This window comes from Parasteatoda tepidariorum, chromosome 3 (genome assembly GCF_982258835.1).
Source record: "Parasteatoda tepidariorum strain Cologne lab strain chromosome 3, Ptep-v5.0, whole genome shotgun sequence".
NCBI classification, from domain to species: Eukaryota; Metazoa; Arthropoda; class Arachnida; order Araneae; family Theridiidae; genus Parasteatoda; species Parasteatoda tepidariorum.
The window spans coordinates 6,900,749-6,922,941 of NC_141757.1; the positions used below are offsets into that span (position 1 = coordinate 6,900,749).

Here is a 22,193-nt window from a genome sequence, read left to right on the forward strand (position 1 = left end):
CAAGAAAATGAGTTCTTTGTCAGAAACTATTTATTTTATCATGATCATGTAAAGTCTTTGAAAATTATTTTGTATTTTGTTAATATATATAGCCCTTAAAATATTTTTTGAGTGCTTAAGAATATTTAAAAGGCGCTTATTTTTTGTTGAAAGACTTGGCTATCCACCTTGTTTAACTTATTCAAAGTAATTTGTGAGCTAGCTAAACTACCTAAAAGTATGCGCTAGCGCAAAAATCTTAAGTGTGTTAAAAAGGTTCAATATTAAAAAAAAATATTTATTTGTATGTATAAGCATAAAATTCATATAAAATATCAATATCAAAATATCTTCTTTATAAAATAAACAATTGAAGTAATACAATTTTTTTATAATGTCGTCAAAAGTTTGATATTAAAAAAAAGATTAATAAAAAATATTTATCAGTATGCATAAGCATAAAATTATAAACTTTATATAAAATATAAATATTTTCTTAAGAAAATAGAGATAAAATAAACAATTGATATAATAAATTATTTTTTTTTATAATGTCTTCAAAAGTTTTTCAGCCTCTTCTCGTGCCTGTAATGAAAAAACAAATGTAATATTGCATGGTTAAGTTTTCTTTGTGCTGGTAGAAATTAAACATTGCAAAGTTTTCTTTGCATGTAAAAGAGAATGAAATAACATAATTAAAAAAAATATAGCTTTTACCAACATCTAATGATTCGAGCAATTCAAATGCGGAATGCAGATATTTTTTTATGCTTATCAATATTTGGTCAAGAAACTTGGAAATATTTTAAATGAATCACACTCTCGTATGCAGTCTGTGTGGTATACCAAATATCAAACAATAACTAATCAAAATGAAAGGTAAAATAATTTCACTAAGTAATATTGACATTCAGTTACAGCTAGGTTTTATAAAATTGTTGACAGTCGTAACATTAGTCTTGGACAGCAGAGATTAAATAAGAATTCTAAATTTAAAAAAAAACATGATTGGGTTTGCGGATTATGTCACCAAATTTTTCTAAAGCTACTTGAAACTGCGTCTTTGGTTTGTTTATAGTTACGCCTTTATTCACAACTCAAGTATTTATGGGATCTCTCTGGTCCCCTACCTCAAAAATAAACTCACCAACTTAACGCATAACATAATTAAAAGTGAAAAAAAGAATTCTAAAAAAATTATCAAACAGCAGCGGTCGCCATAGCAACGCATGTGCACTGTTTACTATTACTCTTGAACATAGTCGAAAATTGTGATGATATCCAAGTAAGGTGAGTACGCCATTAAATCCAAAACAACACCCATTTTGCCAATGGGTAACAAGTATACAACAAATAAACAAACATTTGTCAATCAGACAGACTTTGTCTGTGAATGATGATAATATTCATAGTTGCCAACTTGCAGAGAAAAAAAAATCCAGTAGATTTTATAAAATAATATAAATTTCATGATATTTGTTGCATAATGTAATAAATATTTTACACAACGGGAATTTTAGGGATTTTTATAGTCAATCAAAATAGAAAAACTGCAATATTTTTTGAGTTATGATGGACATCAAATGAACTTGAAATGTTATGTATTTATGTTAACTGATAATTTTGAATAGTCGTAGGCATTTAATTCATCAAAGATAGTTAAAATATTTTCATTTACCATTATCATACTCTATTAATTTAAAAAGGGAGTTCTGAATAAAAATAAACTGAACATTTTAGGACAAAAACAATTTTAAACTGATTCTTATAAATAAGGCTAGCTTTATTATATATAATACTTATTTTAATACTCAAGCAAGCAATAATCTGCGCAAAATTTCTTTTTCAATAGGGATTTTTTAGTAAACTTCCTCAATTTTAGAGATTTATCTAAAATGTACGAAAATCAGGAGAATTTTTATTAAACCAGTAGGCAAGGAGAAACTGGAAAAATCCAGTAGAGTTGGCAGCTATGGATGTTGTTTTTTTACAATTAAAACATTTGTTCACTCAAAATTTTTTATTTTACAAACAAATAAAATAAACATATGATTTTTAATTTAAATATGCATGGTTTTAATGTTGGAATAAAGGTCTAAAACATAAGTTTCCTGTGTTGTAGAAATAATTAGAATTATTCAGCCATTTTTAAAAATTTAAGAATCCCTTTCAAGTATTTTAAATTTCTTTTCTAATTATATTATAACAAAATAAAGCTATTGATTCGTAAAAAAAAAAAGTGTGCAACTTGTAAAACAGGTATTTCCACAGTTGAAAAATAAAAACTGCAAAAAACTTTTCAAGTAAAATTTTATCAAAATACAAAATTTTTTAAAATTTATAATTCAGATATTAATGTGTATAGATTTAAGTAATTTAAACAGACATTTTTGCGGGTGATATCATAACTTAAAATGATATCTGTAATTATTGTTTATTCTTAAAGTTTAGATCTTGAATCATTTAGAATGTATCTTAGAATGCGCGAAGACAATCACCAACTAAATTATTAAAAAATTTATTAAAGCATTATTCCTCTTATTTCATAAGCATGCTCTGGCATGAATATATTCAATGAGGTGTTTCAAGAAAGTTTGAATATTTTGTGAATGGTTTTATATTTATTACCTGCAGAAAGAATAAATTTAATAAAAATTATAGAGTTACTTTTATGAATGTAGAAGAAATTGGCGAGAATAATAATTAATCTATTGAATATTTTGTATATATATTAATGTTAAATTAATATTAATGCTTAATCAAATTAATGTTTAATTAAATTAATGTTACAGATTAAAACTTTTTGAAAGAAGATTCATTAACAAATTGAATAAAAATCGGTTTTTTACTATCTTAAATAGTAGCTGAGTTATGTCTATGCATGGCAAAGAGCAGTTATATGATTAATTAACAGTCCAAATAACAGGGGGGAAATATAAAAAAAAGTCACCAGTTTGTAGTCAATCATGTTAACACTAAACATACCAACACTTAAATATATACCTATTTCTACCATAGCTGGTCAAGTAACCGGACTTTATGTTTCTTGATTGAATGTATGAAATATGGATGTTAGGAAGGAAATAAAGTAAAAAAAACTATATTTTAATTTAACAAAATTGTATAGTGGCAATTTTAATGTACTACAAACACAGAGAATAAGAATTTTTAATTCATTGCTCATTCATTCATTTATTTAATTCATTTTTTCCATATACAGGGTGTTTCCATTGCACATTTTCTGCAAATAAATTTCTCCTAATTATTATTATTTCGATAATTCTTATAATTAATATTATTTCTGTAGGCACATTTAAAAAAAAAAAGCATGTGTTCTTCAAGGTGCATAGTATTTTTGAAAAGTGCTTGAAGGTGCTTATTTTTGATTTACGTTTTTTAAAAGCTTTTAAGGGTGCTTTTTTTTATTCGGGGTTTGTAAAAAGTGCTTAATTTTCTATTTTTTAATAAGAGATTTTTTCTTTTCTTTGCCATGTCGATTGTCGTTCTCAATTACCAAAAAAGCATGATTTTACCAATTTTCTCTGCAATATTTATCAGAAACTAGTTATTTTATCATAATTATGTAAAGCTTTGGAAAATGTTTTTGAATTTTATTGATTTTATATTTATAAATTAAGAACTTTAAACGATTAGAAAAAATAATAATTTTTATTACTGCACAGATCCTAATTATGATTTTTTTTGGAAAGTGATTAAAAATATTTTTTGAGTGCTTAAAAATTACTTATTTTTTGTTGAAAAATCTGGCTAAGCACTCTGTTTTCATAAATTCCCTAATGAAATGTAAGGTAATCAATTATTGCATTAAAATAACATCTCACTTTTTGGTCATCTGGTGTTTTGACTGGATACTCTAAAACCATTTTTAGAAATTTTGTAGCTTCATCTTTGTTATTCATTTTCAGGTGGCATTTTCCCATCATAAGTAAATTCATACTGTAGAACAAAGGTTCAACTATAAAAAAAAGTTAAACTATTTAAACAGACACTTATCAATCAATTATTTTTATATTTTATAACTGTCGTTAGACAGCTGATCCAATTTTAGGTTTACGGCTATCAATGGCTTCGGTTAAGACTTTGAGCTTTAGAAGAATGAGGAAAATATACCATTTTATCGCCCAGGAACAAATTTTCTTATAACATACATGATATGCATGTTTAATATAAAACAAACACATAAATGAGAAAGTTATTATAATCATCATAGTTGGCCAGGCAGCCCAATGTGGGCCAATGACTTCCTCTGAACATTTCTCCATAACAACTTCCGATTTATCTTTGATCGCCAATTCTTTTCGTTAATTGCAACAAAAACATTTATGGTATATTTTTCTAGAAATACAACAGAAACCGGGATACCCTGGGTGGTAAAGCAGGCCCCATGTCCAAGAGGTCATAGCTTCAATCTCCGCTGGTCGAAGACTCCCTGTGTAGCAAATGGAAACCGATGCACATTAAATCTGTTGAGTCACAATGTCCTCCATGTTCCCATGACAAATCATACCTCTGGGGGTACTGATCCAGGAGTTTCTTTATCTACTGGATTGGTTCAATATCACAAGGCTACGGAGTTGAACATTTGTAGTCGTAAACTCAAAATTGGGTTGGGTGTTCGAGGACGGTTATAAAATAAAAGTACAGCAATGTGAAAAAGTTGAATTAAGATTTCATCATTAAATTCTTTGTTTAAAAACTAAGAACGATAATTGTTTCGGTTTCGAGTTAGCTTTTTCTTTTACAAAAAACTTATGTTTTTATAATGAAGCGGCAATTAAGAGGACTATTAGACTTCAGTCTTCAATTTTTCCTGAAAATATGGTAATTGGAAAAAAAATTTTTAGCTTTAAAATTTCCTTTAAAAAATTAAGTTCAATTTTTATTTCTTCTGTTTTGCTTTTGCATATAGTCTTCCTTTTTTATAGGCATTTTTATAATAGCGCTGTATTTTTAATAGCTTTTTTGATCAACATTTGCTCTTTTATTATTTTCTTAATAATTTTTTTCTGGAAAATATTTTTGACATTTAAGTTTTGTTTTAAGAATGGACAATTACAGTCAAATTTTTTTTTAATTTTAATGCATTCAGAATGCCTCAAAACTCCCAGAAAACATTTTATTACTTTTCTAAGAAGACTATTTATTTAGTTATTTTCAATCAAAAAACGCTTACTTTCGTTTTCGCCTGAAACGGGGAGTCACGTGATTATGCACGAACTGACGTCACACGTGTCCATCTGCCGTTCACTTACAATAGCTGTGCTGTGAAAACCAATACGTTCTAGCTTTCGTTTGAATTTTCTAATTAAATCCAACTATTTAATTAGCTTAATAAAAATGTGGATTTGATATAACGTATTTTTATAATGTTAAATTTCAATGGTACCCACTAAAACATTGTTAATACTTGACGAAATTTTCTAGTTCGGAATATTTAAGATTTTTAGGTTCAATAAAAAACTGGTCATGCATAACAAACTGGTCATGCATACCTGCCAACATTGGAGAAATAAAATAACAGAGATTTTACTAACCGACCCAATTTTGGATTTACAACTACTGATGTTCAACTTTGTAGTCTTTTAATTTTGAACCCAATCCAGAAGACAAGGGAACTCCTGGATCAAGTATTGGGAGAAATTTGCTTTGTGGGGGACTTTTTTATGGAACTAACCTGCATTTGAGTTTCCTTTCTGCATAATTTTTTGAAAAATGCAGAATTTCCTCCTCTGAAGAATTTTTTTTAAAGATGTCTTTCTTGAGCATCAGAGCAAAAAGAAATAATCATAATTTTTCTATTGTCATTTGAGATTTTAAAAACAAATCGGTAACTACTGGCTTCAGCTGGAATTTCAATTTAATGATATAAAATAAAAAATTCAGAAATGGAGAAGTTTTGAAGGATCCTTTCGCTCTTGAAATGATGATCTTTCTTTCATAATTTTTTTCTTTGAAGAACACCATATTTTACATACACTTATTTGAGTATCTCTTTCTTAAAAGAGTTCTATTTGAGTTAATCTTGATCTATAATTTAGGAGTTAATGTACAGATTTTGTGATTTTTAATTTATGTACAAATTTTAATTTGTGTAATGATTTACGAAATTCAAAAGAGGAAATAATTAGTCATTTTTCCGCATACAAAATGCGAGAATATCGCCTATTTTATTAGAATTAAAAAAATATTATTTTTACAACTAAATTTTTTTATATATTTTTGTGCCATAATTTCTTAACTGTAAACACAATGTTTCTGTTACTTTAAATTAATAATTGTTACAATTAAAAGTATCTTAAGGCAAAATATTAGTGTCAGGGAAGTTGGTCGGAGAAAGCCTGAAAAAATTCTGCCACAGGATTTTTTCCAATAATTGTATGAAATATGCCAAAAATTGTAAAGTGGACATGAAAACAAGTTATAACGTGTCCCAAGAAATGCGTAATACTACAGCAAAGAAAAAAGATAGCTAGTGGCAAAATAATAACTTTAAAAACATAGGTAAAAAAATTTCTTTTCTTTTTTATTTGTAGCTCAAAAAGAAAATGAGACTTTTCTTTGTTTTTAGAAAAAGGGGATCTAGAAATTCCTAAATCTTGGGTCTTGAGAGCCCACAATTTTGAAAGACTAATGGAATCTTAACAAAAACTCTTAATATAACCTGAAGTGGTTAATGTTTCAAATTAAAAAGTATAATAAGGAATGAGGTACAGTACCTTTTTCAGCAGTTTCAAAACAACTAAGAGCCTAAAAATAATTTATAAGCATAAATAATAACAAGAATGAATTATTCATATGCAATATTAAACTAAATAGATGTCAACTAATTGTTGAAATAAAATTAAGGATAAAATTTTTTCTTCAATATTTTTCACTACGAAAATTTTAACTCTTGGCCATAGATGGCGCCACAAGAAAACAAGAACAATCACACCCCTCTGCCTTAACAGGCATACGAAAACAACAACAACTAGGAAAATTAAAAAACAAACAAACATGATTTTAGCACTTTTGACTTGAAGTAAAGCTTTTTTTATATTACCAGAGTTGATAAAAAAAAAGAATAAATAAATCAACACTGAGAAATCATGCTTAAAATTTAAAGGCATGTATCGACATAATTAAAGAGCTTTACATAAGAACCAGGCTAGTGATATTTTTGGGAAATTAATGAATCAGAGAAAATAACATAAAGTGGTTGCTTCAATATGGATATGTTTAATGTAACAGAAATGTTTTTGCCTTCTGTCTAGTCTTTACACAATTAATTGTGTGATTTTTATTTCAAATTAGGTAGTGGTAAATAAAATAAAGAAAAGAATTATTATTCCCACCTACTAATAAATGGGTAATAAAATAATTTTGATATAATTTTTTTTCGTTCTGAAAATGCAACTTACTTGGTTCTACCACTAAGTTTTTCAATTAAAATAGCTAAAATAACTTAAAATTTTCTTTAATCGAATATTGTAACTTGTAATTTTTGGTGGCTTTACATTATTGAAGCTCGTTTTTTTAAAGTTCATATCATTGGAATAAAGATTAAATGTATTTAGCATCATTTGGCATGACATTATTGCATAACTTTTACTCCTGCCATCAATTTTTATAATATTTTTTATGAAATTAGTGATCTGGATACAGAACTTAATTTGTAATATGCCTTAATTTGTCTTAATTTATAATATGCATTGATATTAATTATGGAAGTATTTGTCGAATAATTTTCATTTAATTGCATTTTTATAATATTGCATTTCATACAATAATGTTAGGTTACCTATAACTGTTGTTGAACAGCCGACCCAATTCTTGGGTTTACGACTACTAATATTCAACAACGCAGCCTTGTAATTTTAAACCCGATCCAGAAGGCAAGGTAACTCCTAGATCAAGTATTGGGAGAAATTTGCCTTTGTGGAGGACTTTCTGATGGAACTAACCCGCATTTCAGTCACATGGAGAGGAAAACCACGAAAGTCTACAACAGTTAGCCTGACAGCAAGAGGACTCTAACCCATGATAAGTCTACCACTCAAGATATTTTACGCCAGCGCTGCGGTCAGTGCAAGCCGGCTGCAACATTCGAATTGACAAGCTATTGCTGGTATTGAACCCGGGTCACCTCATTGGGTGGCGAGCACTCTATACCCTGAGCCACCAAGGCTCCAGGTTACAAATAAAAATGTTTTTTTAAATGAATTTTTTTTATTTTTATAATATGATAAAAATTACTATTAAGGTCATTTTAATGCAAAAAGTAACCACTAATACATTTACCTCGAGTGCTCAGTGGCTTCCAGATAATTATTTTTTTTTTAATTGTTTAAAATGTTCAATTTTTGAAATAGTTGCCTCATGTTTTAAGACAAGAAGCAAAATTTCCTAATTTTGCAAGAATGCAAACGCCCGATATATTTTTCAAATATATTTTAGATATATTTTTCAAATTAACAGACTAATTTTTGTAGATTATACCTCCTCATAAGTTGAAGTAGGTGGTGAAGCAAATATTGCTGCAGCTACTTTCCTCTGATACCATGGCATATCAGCGAAAGTATAACACCTATATAAATATTATTGTAGAATTAGTTGTATATTATAATGCTTAAAAACGAAAAAAAAAATTAATAACAAATTTACAAAGCATATTATTCAAAATAATGATGACTAATTATGACTCATTTTTAAATAAAGTTCTCATTTGAGAATCGTATAACTAGACAAAAAATTAAAATTACCATTCTCCAAGTATGTAATAAGAAGTACCATCCTTTGGATTCAGTTCAATTGCCCGCTATAATGTAAAACAAACTTTTTTGTAATGCAAGTGTATCAATAATAAATATAAAAAGATTATGCAGTGCAATTTCAGGATAATTCCTCCAGACATGTAAAAGTAATAGAATTATGAAATACATATTTAGGTAGCAAAACTGATCATAATCTGAGTTTAATTAAAAAAATTACAACTTCACAAAAATAAATTAGCGAGTTATCCCTTAATAAGCCTTATTGAAAAGTTTCCAATTGCTTGCATTTGACATCAGTTTTTATCAATTTATAGATTTGTTGATTTTTATAAGCTCTTGCAAATTTTGAAAAATGCATAATGCAAAAAATACTTTATATTTATTATAATACTTTAATATTTGAATACTAATTTCAATCAGCCATTTCAATGGGTAAATTTTGTAAACGAATAGTAATTTTTTTGTTGCATAATTTCATCCTTCAAGTATGTTGTACCATGAATAATTCAGATATATTTATTGTATGATCAACCAAAAAAGCTAAAAAAAAAACACTGAGGCATATTAGAAACAATATGAATGTTTCTAGGGCTGTAATGTGACAGGATAAAAAAGACCTATTATCAATGTTTCTAGTTGGATACTCAATTTGTTCTCTCTCGGAATCTTTCAGTACATAAAAATTCAAACACTAACTTTCCCAATACAGTAACAATATGTCTCATGTCTGTTCAGTAATTCGTATTGATTTTGGATAGCTCAAACATTTACAAAAGTGCTTGAACAAAATTCAAAACTAGAAGAAAATAAACTAGATAAAATAAATATTTGGTAACACACATTGATTTGCAACATTATTTTAATATTTTGCAACACATCTTCGAAAATAAACGTTAATTAACAGATCTGATTCTAGAACAAATAGCGAATATTAATTATAAGAATAAATATCCAATACTTAAATATATTTTTTTGGTGATTATTTTTACAGATTTCTGGAAATAGATTTATATGGTCATTCATTTAAAAAAAAAATCAAATTATGATTCTATTATAAATCCTGATATTTAAATCTAGTTTTAAGATTAAGAAAGAAGTTCTCAGATTTAAAAAATCTCGGACTTTTAAGGTAATTTTCTAACAAATTTCTTTGAATGCTTAGCTTCATCTATAATTCCTAATAATCCCTAATAAATAATAGACAGTTACAGTAAAACCTCGCTACAACAATATTTTGGGGACTAAATAAATAAATTGTTGTAGAGGGATACATTGTTTCATCAAGGGCCTACATACTTTGGAGACACAATGACATTTTTTTTTAAAATTTAAATGTTATACATGTATTAACTATAAATATATTTATATATTACCTAAAATATTAATTTGCAGAGTGTTAATTATGGTTAAATATTAAAAACAATTGAAATAAAATCGTAAACATACCTAAAAACCGTTTTTATTGAAAGTAATCTGATATTTTTGTTTTTCATTTTTTCGACTGTCAAGTTAACCAAAAAATTATGCATTGAAGCCAAAGTACGAAAATGTGTTTTGTTAGTGAATGGAGCTCCACCCACTTTCTACAGAAAAAATTCTCTTTCAGGTGTTAATGTGATGCTTGTGGTCATCTGTAACTCATTATCAGCTTTTAACATGAAGGAAATGAAATTAGATAGGAATGCTACATATGTGACTTCTTAAGAGATTAAAGGAGGCAATTCTAAAAATGGAAGCTCTTGGGGTGGTCAGCAGTGAGTCTTCTCTTGTCAGAAAGGATGGAAAAAATGGCAAAAGATGATAAAATAAGATTTTTTTTACATTATTTGAAAACCAATTATAAATAGAGAAAATAAGGTTGAAATTTGGAAAAAAAATCACTTTAGAGGGGTTTATTGCTTCAGGGAATATCGTAATATTGAAATGAGTACATCATTAATTCATATGCAAGTTTGTCGGGATCACAAAACATTATCATAATAAAGGGTTATTGTTGTATTGGAATCATAGTAGTGAGAGTTCATGGCATTAAGAAATCAAACATAGTTAAATTTTTAGTGAAAAAAATTAATATTTCAATACAGACCTTCATATGCTTCTTAATATCAAAGCTATGAATAATTCTTTCTTTTGTACTTTTGTAGCGCCAAACATAATCCAATAAAATAGCTTTCCACTGCAAGAAATCAGTAATAAAAAATTAGACAAATAGTATAATCAGTAGGAATTAGATTTAACAAAAATATTAAGTTAATAAAATAATTACTTTGTGCGCAGCCCAGCACTGCTCATTAATTTCTAGTGCTCTTTCAACTATATCAAGAGCTTCTTCTAAACTTGCTAGCCTATCTTTATCATTCTCATTCCGAGAATTTTCAAATATTGATCTGGCAACTCTCCATAAAATTTCGGGATTGTCTGATGTTTTATGTGAGTAGATAACTGAATGAAGTTGTCCAAACTTAGCTTCATCATATAAATTATCAGCTTCTTCAATAATGATCTTAGCTACAAGTTTAAAAATAATATTCATAAAATAGAAGTAGAAAAACAAGAAAAAAATTTATAAATATTTCTAACATTTCCATGAAAATCTTAGTGATGATGTCAGGTTTTAAACCTGAAAAAATATGTTATTCAGTTTCTTGAATAAAAATTGTAAATTATCTACTTACAGAAATACTTAATCAAATATATTGAAATTCTTTTTATCTTTCTTTTAAACCAGGGTTAGTGTTTTGGCTAGGACATGTGGGTTTTACAGTTTTAAACCGACAAAAACTGCCACAAAGTGTCCAGAACCCTGAACTTGGGTAGAAAGTAAAAATTATTTATATAGGTGTAACTTGTAACCATTGCAAGCATAATAATAGCAAGCATAATAACTGAAATGGAAATAAAAGAAAACATATAACTTTAAAATTTTTCAATTAAACTTAAATATTACATAATTTTTTTCAAATTTATTTAATTATTGGTAATGTAATGAATTTAAGTACTGAAAACAACTAAAATACTGAAAAATAACAATAACCTGATTTGTCATTGATATCATTTGTCATACAAATGATAATATTGATGTGCCAATGATGTCATATCATATATTTCTTTAATCGAAAATTTTTCAAAGGTCACTATTAAATATAATATTAATTACCAACACAGACATAATCCATTTTTGATTAACATTACAAAGGTAAAAACTAAAATGAAAAAAACAAACATATAACTTAAAAATTTTTAAAATCTGTAACTTGAATTTAAATGTTGCAAACACTTTTTTTATATTTTTTTATAGGTAATGTTAAGACTTTAATTTCAGAATAAAACATAAAATAAAATCTGAAAAACAACAATAATAACCTGATTTATCATTTGTTAGAGCTTTTATAAACAATAGAGAGGAAACCAATGAAGGCAGAGTATATTTCGGATTGGAAAAACTTGAAGAAAGTTTTCTTATAAACTGTAATTTAAAGAGAAAGTATTTCAAAAAAAGAACAATGTATTTAGCACACTATTTGTAATAATAATAAAATAAAAAAATCACAAAACTTACAGTTTTATTCTGGTGTTGACCACATTTGATAGAAAAATGTCTTAGTAAGTTTCTGAGCAGAATTCCACGCTGAAACAATTTTATTGAGTTCATTTTAAAGCTTGTATTTTCTGAAAACATATCAAATGAAAAAATCTTTTATAACTAAGTATAAAAAAAAAATCGTACAAGATATAAATTAATTTTTAATGTGTTTGTAAAAAAGTTAGAAAATCATAAAAACATTAATTTATGACAATTGATTAGAACAGGTTGAAATATATCTTTTAGCTTCCTCAATAATGGTAAGAGCAAATGTAGCATAAGTCAACCCTAACTAGTCAAATAAATCATAATTCTTAGACATTGTCATTTGACTCCACTAATGCAGACAAAGCAAATATAAGCAAGAATATTGCTAATATTCAAATGTATTTTAAAACCTGGTTTATGCTTAAAATAACGGGAAGGAAAGCTAATTACAGAAAATAATTATATCATGGAACAGTTTACATTTTTATCAAATTTCTAATTGATTGAATTAGTATCTTGTAAATTTTAAAATTTTCAAGTCTTACATTTAGAAAATTAATTAACACAATAACCTTTGTAATACTATCAGCTGTTAGAAGAGGCAGCTGTTTTGTTTACATGAGGGAGTCGTTTATATTAGTTTTAAATGGTTCTCTTTTTTGCGCTTATAGCTTGCATACATATTGCGATTGCCTATCTAAGGCTTCATTTCTGCTTTCAAATTATACGCTTCATGCATGAACTTTAAATTTTGATTGGCTTTTTATAATGTGTGTACATGTCATATAAACTAAGAGTATAATTTTATGCTTCTTTTTTGACAAAACAGTGCATCTTATGAGAAATAGTTATCGAATCTTCTTATAAAGTTCGTAAAACCAGCATTAAGGAAATCCAGCGTTTAGGAAAAAAGACGCTACAACCCAGGAAATGACGCTAATCATTTTTGCTTTCTTTTGTAAATACCAATAAACTAGTTTAGCAAATAAATAATGATTATGTAATATTTTTCGAGTACATGCTTTTCCTTTTTTTTCCTCAGAGCTTTCAAAGTTAACAATGAAAATTTATTTGTTTTAATTGTAAAAAGTGGCTCCCGGAAATAGTAAATAGTACACAAAAATTAGAATATTTTTGGTTTTGATATTAGTTTTCTTCATTCCCTTTGCTGTTATTTAGAAGAAGTAGTGTGAAATTATTACATAGAAAGGAAGGGTAAAAAGAAGAATTTCATTGAGTAGTATTCATTGACAAAATGTGAATGAATCGGAGGCTAGCCCTAAGAGGAAATAGAGCAGAGCGAGGGAGGGGGTAAGGGAAGTAATGAAAATGGCGGTCAGTAATCGTTGTCGGAATATGCAGGCAATGAATATATCTTCGATATTTAGCCGCCTTCAGGGTGCGTTTTCTGAAGCTATGGCGACTCCAAAATTTGTGATTGATCGAAGGACTATCGAAAAAACATGGAAGTTAATGGACAAAGTTGTGAAATTGTGCCAACATCCCAAAATGAACTTGAAAAACAGTCCTCCTTTCATATTAGATATACTTCCTGACACGTATCAACATCTTCGAACAATTTATCATAAACACGAAGATAAGATGAATATTCTGAATGATACAGAATATTTTCGAATCTTTATTGACAATCTAAATCGTAAGTGTAAACAAGCCATCAAACTTTTCAAAGAAGGCAAAGAGAAAATGTTCGACGAGTCGTCTCACTACCGACGGAATCTAACGAAACTTAGTTTAGTTTTCAGTCATATGTTGTCAGAACTGAAAGCCATTTATCCGAATGGAACTTTTTCTGGAGATGGCTTTCGAATCACCAAAAGTGATGCTGCTGACTTTTGGAAATCTGCTTTTGGTGAAAGGTAGAAAACAGTGTTTACATGTTCTGTTACTTTATGTTTGACTTCATCTTAAAGTCGTAACTGGCTTTAAATGCAGTTTATTAATGTAACATTTATGTATGGCAAACATTTACTTACCCTATATATTTAATACTTGTTTTGCTTGCAGGTTATTGAACTTAATACATACACATTAACATTCTGTATTCAACCCAATAATTAATCCTACAATCTTAAAATTTTGTTACATTCTAATTTGAATATACTCTATGTGTGTTCATTGGGCATTTATAAAATCAAGCTGTTAAGCAAAACTCATTAATATTTATAGTTTATTATAGGCCCCAACTATTCCTTTTAAAGAAACCTAAATTATGAAAATCTTATTTTTGATATTTTATACATTATTCATTATCATTATTTTTTTAGACTCTAGGATTTTTTCATTTTATTAATATCTGTAATGCTGAGTTTCTCAGTAGGCTTCTCAAGTATATTGTGTAACAATTTGATCTGAAAAGTTATGCAAAACTACATAAGTTTTCTCTTTTTTTCTTTCTTCCAAGTAGAGTGAATTAAATTGCTTTTGGGGATATTTCATTATCATGATCTGTTTTGTCAATTACAATTGTCAGGGTGCTTCATGCATTTCAAATTAGTAAATTTTTAACTTCTAAAAATTTTGAGGTTTGCTATATGAGTTTTACCTTACTGCTTGATCTCCTTATGTTAATTTATTTGTTAGTTTGTTGCAATCCTTTGCCCAGAAGTTTCCATGACTCGGTGATTATTCTGCTGTTGATTACAATATGGAAATCTTCGCTTGCTGTTGTTTACTTATCAATTTAAATGATAGATTTACCCTTAAGTTCCCAAAAATAAATTTGATCATTAAATAAATATGATAACTTTGATAATGTTTTTTACATTGCTACCGACTTAGTGTGTGCATTTTTTACAAATTCAGATACTGTATCCAGAGCTCATTCTAGGCAGTGTAAACAGGGCCAAGCACCCTGCTGCCTTTTTAGTCAAAAGAATCCACCCTGTTGCCTCTGAAGTAAATTAGTGCTCTGATATAATAAACTCCATACACTTTTTGCCTTTTCTTTCCTCAACCCTTCTTTATTTTTTTCCCAAACTCTGCAATGGATTTCTTAAACTTTTGTTATTTTCAACTCTTTTTATTTCGTTTGTTATTGCTGTCAATACATAGATTTATATGAGAAAGGAATGTTGTTGCACTTGTCTTTGAAAGTTTGCAGTTACTTCACTATCATTAAATCATAATTATTAATAATCATTTTAATTTTTAAATCATAACTACAGACACTTAAAAAACATACATTTATTAATATATGCATGCATTTTAAATAAACTACTAGGCTAATTAGCTCATTAACTCCGTATATATATATGTTAATTTATTAATAAAAATTAGTAATTAATATGATTGCTCTGCTACTTTTAGTAAAGTACCTAAAAAAATGACAATGTTTTTTCAATTGAACGTGTAAAGCCCATAGAAGGAAATTATTGCCTTTTTAGAATAATAATGCCCCTTTTTTTAAACTTTTGTACCCTGTTCTTTTTTCTGACTAGAATGAGCTCTGCTGTATCAACTTTCAATGGATTTTGAATTGGCTTTCCCTTAAGTATTTAGGATTTTGTTTTATCCAATTTTGTTGGATTGACTAGATTTTAAATTTATCTGATAATGTCATTTAAGAGACAGAAAAAAAAATTCATGTTTAAAATGTTAGGCAAAACTTGTTTGAATGCTATAAAAAGTACATGCACACAACATAATTCAAATAGACAAAAACTAAAACTCTTAAAATGCATATGTACCAAAGTTTTCAATTAATTTGATGTTCAACCGATAACTAACTAAATAACATGCGCACGGCATAATTCAAATAACTCAGGCAATATCTAAAACTAGAACTCTTAAAATGCCAAAGTTCCAAAAATGGAACTGTTGATTTTGAATAATTTTTTTTTATTAATTTGGTGCCTGACCAATTAGCCTTTTAAGATTCCGTAAATTTTGTATTTATTTCATAAAAGCTAGATTTTTGATAAACAATACTACAAAAAGAAAGAAAACTAACAAACTGTATAAATTTTTAAAATAGGTAAATAATTATATAGAATCGGATTTAAACTGAAGATAAATAATAATTAGTAACGTAAATTTTAAATGTGTGAAAAATGTTATTCAGACTTCAAGCAATTGTTTTTCTTTTTTTCGCACATTGGCATGTAAACAGCTAGGAATTATCTTTTTAAAATATTGAATAAAAGTAATATAATTAGTTGTTATACATGAAAATAAGAAAGAATGGGATTAGAAAATATAAATTATTGACTGATTTTTCTTGCATAAAAACAGAACATTAACGCTTTTTGAAATTCAAAATATTTATGATAATTCAACAAGTAAAAGTTCTTAAGCCCTTACAGATGATGCTTATAAATGGAAATAATTATCAACTAATCATAACATAGGATAGATTAAATGAAGATATTAAATACTTTATCCATTAAGTTTTTTCTTTCTGGTTAAAATGACTTACTGTGGTATTGTGAGAACAAAGAATATTATCCATTGAGTTTTTGCTTTCTGCTTAATATCAGGGTTGTTGTTTTGGATGTCCTAAACTGATTTTGGACAGGACACCTGTGTTTTACTGTCTTAAATTGACTAAAACTGTCTCAAAGTGTCCAAAACTTTGAACTTTGGGTAAATTCGTAAAAATCCTTTATGTGTAACCATTGTACACATAATAATTACATAGATTAATAAATATTTGAAGCTTTTTATGGAATTTGCTTTGATTTGATAAAAGGAGAATAATATAATGAAATGAGAAAAGATTTATAACTTTTGAAGCTCCACATTTCAATGAACAACAAAAGTGAATACCTAATCCTTTAAATATGAATAAAAATGCATTTAATACTGATAAATTATGCAATATTAAAAATAATATTCAACTTTTTCAATAAATCAAAAACTTGTCTTCATTTTGCTTCTTGTTCAAAAATTAACCTTTTATTTTTTAAAAATAGTGACATAATTTGAATAAAATGCTTTTGGACAGGACAGTTTAAACCCTGGTTTTAACTGTGGATTAATCCATTCTGTCCTAAACCTTGTCAACTCTGCTTAAAATAACCTACTATGATATTGTCAGAACATAAAATATTATCCATTAAGTTTTTTCTTTCTGCTTAAAATGACTTCCTGTGGTATTGTGGGAACAAAAAAAAGATATTGATTCTGTAAAAATAATAGGGTTAATAGTTATAACATAAATTAATTAAATTAAATTTATAAACTAGTATTAAATTCCATTTTTTTTGTCACTTAGTTAAATCAATTTTATTGCTGAATGAAATTAACAAGTGACAAGATGACCAAAATTAAGTGGGGAAAAAATTTAAACAATGCAAATGCTTGTGATTATCACAATTAAATTACTATTTTAATTTAATTGCACTTTTTAAAGATAAAATAACATCTGTTCAGAGAAATAAATATGTTGCATTACAGAATATGAACAAAAATTATTTGAGTGTCTATTGAATTATCTTATTAGATTTGATGGTATGGTAAGTATAGTTTCTGACTAAAAAAAAATACTTGTTAAATAATATTTCTCATACATGAATGATTTTTACTTTTATGAATGAAATGAGTTAGAAATTATTAGTTAAAAATTAAGAAATTAATATTACCTATATTATTATATAATTAGTCAGTTATGTTAGTAACTCAAAAATTAGTTTAAAAAAGCAACAAATTATTGTTATAAGGCAAAAAAATAAACTGAGTAATTTTATTATTTTTTTTCCAATGAGAATTAAAAATTCATTCACAAAATCACTCATTTTTTGCTTTGCCATTTTACTTTTTCTATTAATATCAATTTTCAGAATTTTTGCCTTTCATTGGGTTAAGTTATGGCATACTTCATGATTTGAAAATGTAAATAATATGCTGAATTAAACATCTATTTTATGATTCAAATGCTTATAATTATTCATACAGCTGTAGCATTAATTATAGTTTATAAACATGAAAGATAATAGCTAACCAGCTATTCCGTACCTTTACATTGTTTTAAAAATTTTTATGATACTTTCCTATTTGCCGAGTGGAAGTTAATATATTAAACAATTTTTATTTTTTTGGAAGATCCTTTTGTTTTGTGTTCTAAAAGGGGAAAAAAATAAAAAATTAAGAAAATAGTCAAATTAACTAGTGCCTGGCTAACGGTAAAGTTCTTAAGCTGTTTAGTTTGTACCTTGCGAAAAATGTTGTAAGGCTTGTCCATACCTGCCAAGTCTCCTGTTTTTTAATGAAGACTCTGTATTTTACAACTGTAATGACAGACTGTATTTTACAACTATCTCCTATTTACCTATATATTCTCAAATTTCTCCTTATTTGTTGAAGAAATTTAAGGAAAAAAAATAATCATTTCAAGACAAAATATCCACTGATGACAAAAATATTTCTAATTCCTCAACAGATGGTGCTATTGCTAGTATTGTAATATGTTGAGTTTTATTAGAATTGTTTAAGTCGCGACGTGGTAGCTCACGAGATGGTGCCTTCCAATGTGGTGCACGCAGGTTCGAATCCCATCTGGGACTGGTCAAAATGAGTTACACGAATGATGGGTTATAGTCTCCTTGTCAGGGTAATCGTGGTAGGCTTTTATGGTTTTCTTCTCCATGTAACTCAAATGCAGATTAGTTTCATTAAAAAGTCCTTTAAAAGAGCAAATTTCACCCAATACTTGTTACAGGAGTTCCCTTGTCTTCTGGACTGGGTTCAAAATGACAAGGCTGTGGAGTGGAGCATCAGTAGTCATAAACCCAAAATTAAGTCGATTAGTAAAATTTCTTTTACTTTATTTCTCCAGTGTTTGCAGGTATGCTTGCGTAAAAAAAATATGTATTATATAAATACTTTCTTTAGAAAATTTATATTTTTGTTATAACTTCAAATCTTTCTTTAGAATAATGCAGTTCTTCTAATAGTTTTTTTTAAATTTTATTTTAAGGATTAAAATCAATGGTTAAAAAATCATTTAAATCACTGGTATTATGTATAAAAAATTTATTTTTAATTAAATTTATAATTTTAACATTGTTTTTTAAATTTTTTAGCACCATAGTACCATGGCGTATCTTTCGACAAACTCTTCATCAAGTTCATGCCATAAGTTCTGGTTTGGAAGCTATGGCACTTAAATCCACTATAGATTTAACGTGCAATGATTATATATCTAATTTTGAATTTGATGTCTTCACCAGGTACAAATATTTTGAAACTTTTATGTATTAAAAATGTGATTTATTGTTTGAAATCTGTGTCTATTCACTCCTTATGTATATATTCACAGGCATATATATAAGTTAAAAATATTAAAAAGAACATGGATTAAAATGCAATAAAGAATAATAAAAAGAGAAGAAAAAAAATAATTAAGAAAATATATAAAATTAAATTATATTAAAAAAATTAAAAAAAATACATAAAAATAAATTATATTAAAAAAATTAAAAAGAAGCAGCCAGAAAATAAAATAATGAAAAGATATAATCTTGTCATCAGCTCACACAATTATATCTTTAAAAAAGGAGTGCTATCTAATATTGCATTAATATAGCCAGAACAAAATATATCAATACAATAGTGGGAGCAGCGCCCAAAAATTTTAAACAACAATAGAACCTATTGAGTAAAAAAAATATATAAAATAAAACAAATAAATCGAAAATAATAAATAAATATTTTATTTTAAGAATTTTCTACTTTTTTCATTCAGTTATTATTATATTTTTTTCTTCACGTTTTCTCTATATTTTAAACTTATTTTATGTTCATTCAGCATCTTCAAAGAAAGTTCTGTATTTTCTTATCTACGACAAACGATTTTCTTGACGCCACAATGAGTAAATAAAAGCAAAGTAGTACTGGAAGAAGTTCACAAATGCCGAATTTTCTCTTTAAGGTTTTCTAAATAAGGTTTTCTTTTGAAAGACATTTCTTCCTTACATTATTTCTCTGGGGAAATTTTCTTCTAATAATCTTATTTTTGTTTGTTCATTTTATTTTGGCTTATATATCCCAGCATTTGAATTATATATCCCAATTTTTACTTACAGTATTTTAAAGTTTTGATTCCTATTCACTCAATTTATTTTTAATAGTTAACAATACTAATGCAATCGTTTAAAAGCTAAAAATTGTCAGGTTAATATCTAGTCTTCTCATAATAAAAACCGCGTTTGTAACATTTAAGTTCTTTGTTCACTTTGTTAAACTTTTTAGAGTTTGTTGATAAATAAAAGTGGATTATTATATACAAGTTCTACTTTAATGTATTTCAATTATCTGAAGTAATTTCAATCCCAAGCATTCTACTTATGTGTGCTAAATTTTCTTACTTCTATTCATTTCTCTATTTTACATATATAATTTTTGATATATTTCAGGCTTTTTCAACCGTGGTCTACCCTGCTTCGTAACTGGCAGATTCTTGCAGTGACTCACCCAGGATATGTAGCGTTTCTTACTTACGATGAAGTGAAAGCAAGATTACAAAACTATATCAGTAAACCAGGAAGGTATATTTTTTTTCTACTTCATTTACCAAGTGGTTTATCACATTCATAAATTTTTTTTTTTTAAAATTACTGACTCTTATATTTCTTCTGATACAAAGAATGTGCATGGGTGAACGGGGGAAAATAAAGTAAAAATAGTTCTATGAATTTATTTATTTTCAATTCTAAATGCTGTATTGTTTATCATTAAAAGAAAAAAAAAATGAAGCTGGCATGACCTGCAAAGCGGATAATCAGGAGTTTACTGTAACTATATTAGCTCATAACATTTCTTTCAAACTCTTTTGAACATAGAACCTGTATTGCATAGGACATTTTTTTTTTTGCATTTTTGAGAGCATTTGTTGGGATTTTTTAAGTCAACAAAATCTGGCCTCTAGTTATAAGAAAAGCAAATATTTGGTTGAATTCAAATAAATGTTGTAGATGTTTCTCTTCAATATTTTCTTTCAGCATTCTAATTTTAGTTTCTCTCTTTTCTATTCACATACCTGCCAAGTCTCCTATTTTTTAATGAAGTACCTTGTATTTTATGACTATTTCGTGTTTACCCTTATATTCTGAATTTTGTAAAAACAAAATTTGCCGATAAAATATCCGCTGATGGCAAAAAAACTTCTCTAATTCCTCAACAAATGGTGCTATCTCAGTACTGCAGTATGTTGAGTGTTTATAGCTTAAGTAATTATAAATGATGGTTTATAAAAGAATCTTCTTTGGTTTAAAATTTATATACATATTTTTTAAATTGCTAATTGTAAAAACTTTTTTTTTTTCCAATTTCGAAATTTATTTTTTTGGACTTGATATATCAAAACTTTGCTCGTAACCTAAGAAATACCGCTAATAAAATCTCCATTATTTTATTCCTCCATTGTTGGGTACATTCACACTGATAGTTAGATAGAGTTTATTAATGGGTATCTTTTTTATTTAGTTACAGGTTATACATCAATTTTACCATGTAATTTAATAGTATAAGTTAATAATTTAACCCTTTTCATTCGATTGATTTTTATTAGAGTGTAAACAAATAAGACATTGACAGAAGTCAATATTTAATTAAATATATTAACCGCTAAAAAGTTTTTTGAACCTGAATCATTTTAAGTATAGGGTAAACTAACCAGTGAAGGAACACTTAAGCTTCGCTTGCCTTTTAAAAAATCATTTTAATTTCAAAATTCATAATTTTAGTTAAATGACAGTGTCAACATATTTGTTACTAATTGCAAATTATGTAAAAAAATTTTAGAGAACTTACATAATATTGTTTTAAAGTTTTGGAGGTTCAAATAACAAGCAGTAAGAAGATTCAGTGAAGGAACAGCTCTTACCAGTGAAGGAACACAAAATTGCCCAGTA

At 27.2% G+C, this 22,193-nt stretch overlaps 2 protein-coding genes across 4 annotated transcripts in view; one reads left to right on the forward strand and one right to left on the reverse strand.

Moving 5' to 3' along the window:
* Positions 1-261: 261 nt before the first annotated feature.
* LOC107450405 (regulator of microtubule dynamics protein 1) lies at positions 262-13,003 on the reverse strand. 3 transcript variants are annotated; one of them, XM_016066190.4, is made up of 10 exons: positions 12,897-13,003; positions 12,313-12,422; positions 12,117-12,219; positions 11,020-11,261; positions 10,840-10,929; positions 8,742-8,797; positions 8,479-8,566; positions 6,717-6,747; positions 3,822-3,955; positions 262-564 (listed from the first exon to the last, which is right to left on the reverse strand). In XM_016066190.4, exons 2-10 carry the CDS (start codon positions 12,403-12,405, stop codon positions 526-528), a joined length of 876 nt encoding a protein of 291 aa, XP_015921676.2. In that variant the 5' UTR covers positions 12,406-12,422; positions 12,897-13,003; the 3' UTR covers positions 262-525. The 3 variants fall into 3 exon arrangements, with proteins under 3 accessions (XP_015921676.2, XP_015921675.2, XP_015921677.2); XM_016066189.4 differs by having other exon boundaries at positions 12,870-13,002; XM_016066191.4 differs by having other exon boundaries at positions 12,805-12,962.
* A 119-nt stretch (positions 13,004-13,122) lies between these two features.
* The window catches only part of Cbl (E3 ubiquitin-protein ligase CBL), a 41,190-nt gene continuing 32,119 nt past the window's right edge, over positions 13,123-22,193 (forward strand). The window contains exons 1-3 of the mRNA XM_043051399.3: positions 13,123-14,201; positions 19,365-19,511; positions 20,697-20,828. Coding sequence (XP_042907333.1) covers positions 13,648-14,201; positions 19,365-19,511; positions 20,697-20,828 — 833 coding nt within the window. The 5' untranslated portion in view covers positions 13,123-13,647. The remainder of the gene's footprint in view (positions 14,202-19,364; positions 19,512-20,696; positions 20,829-22,193) is intronic.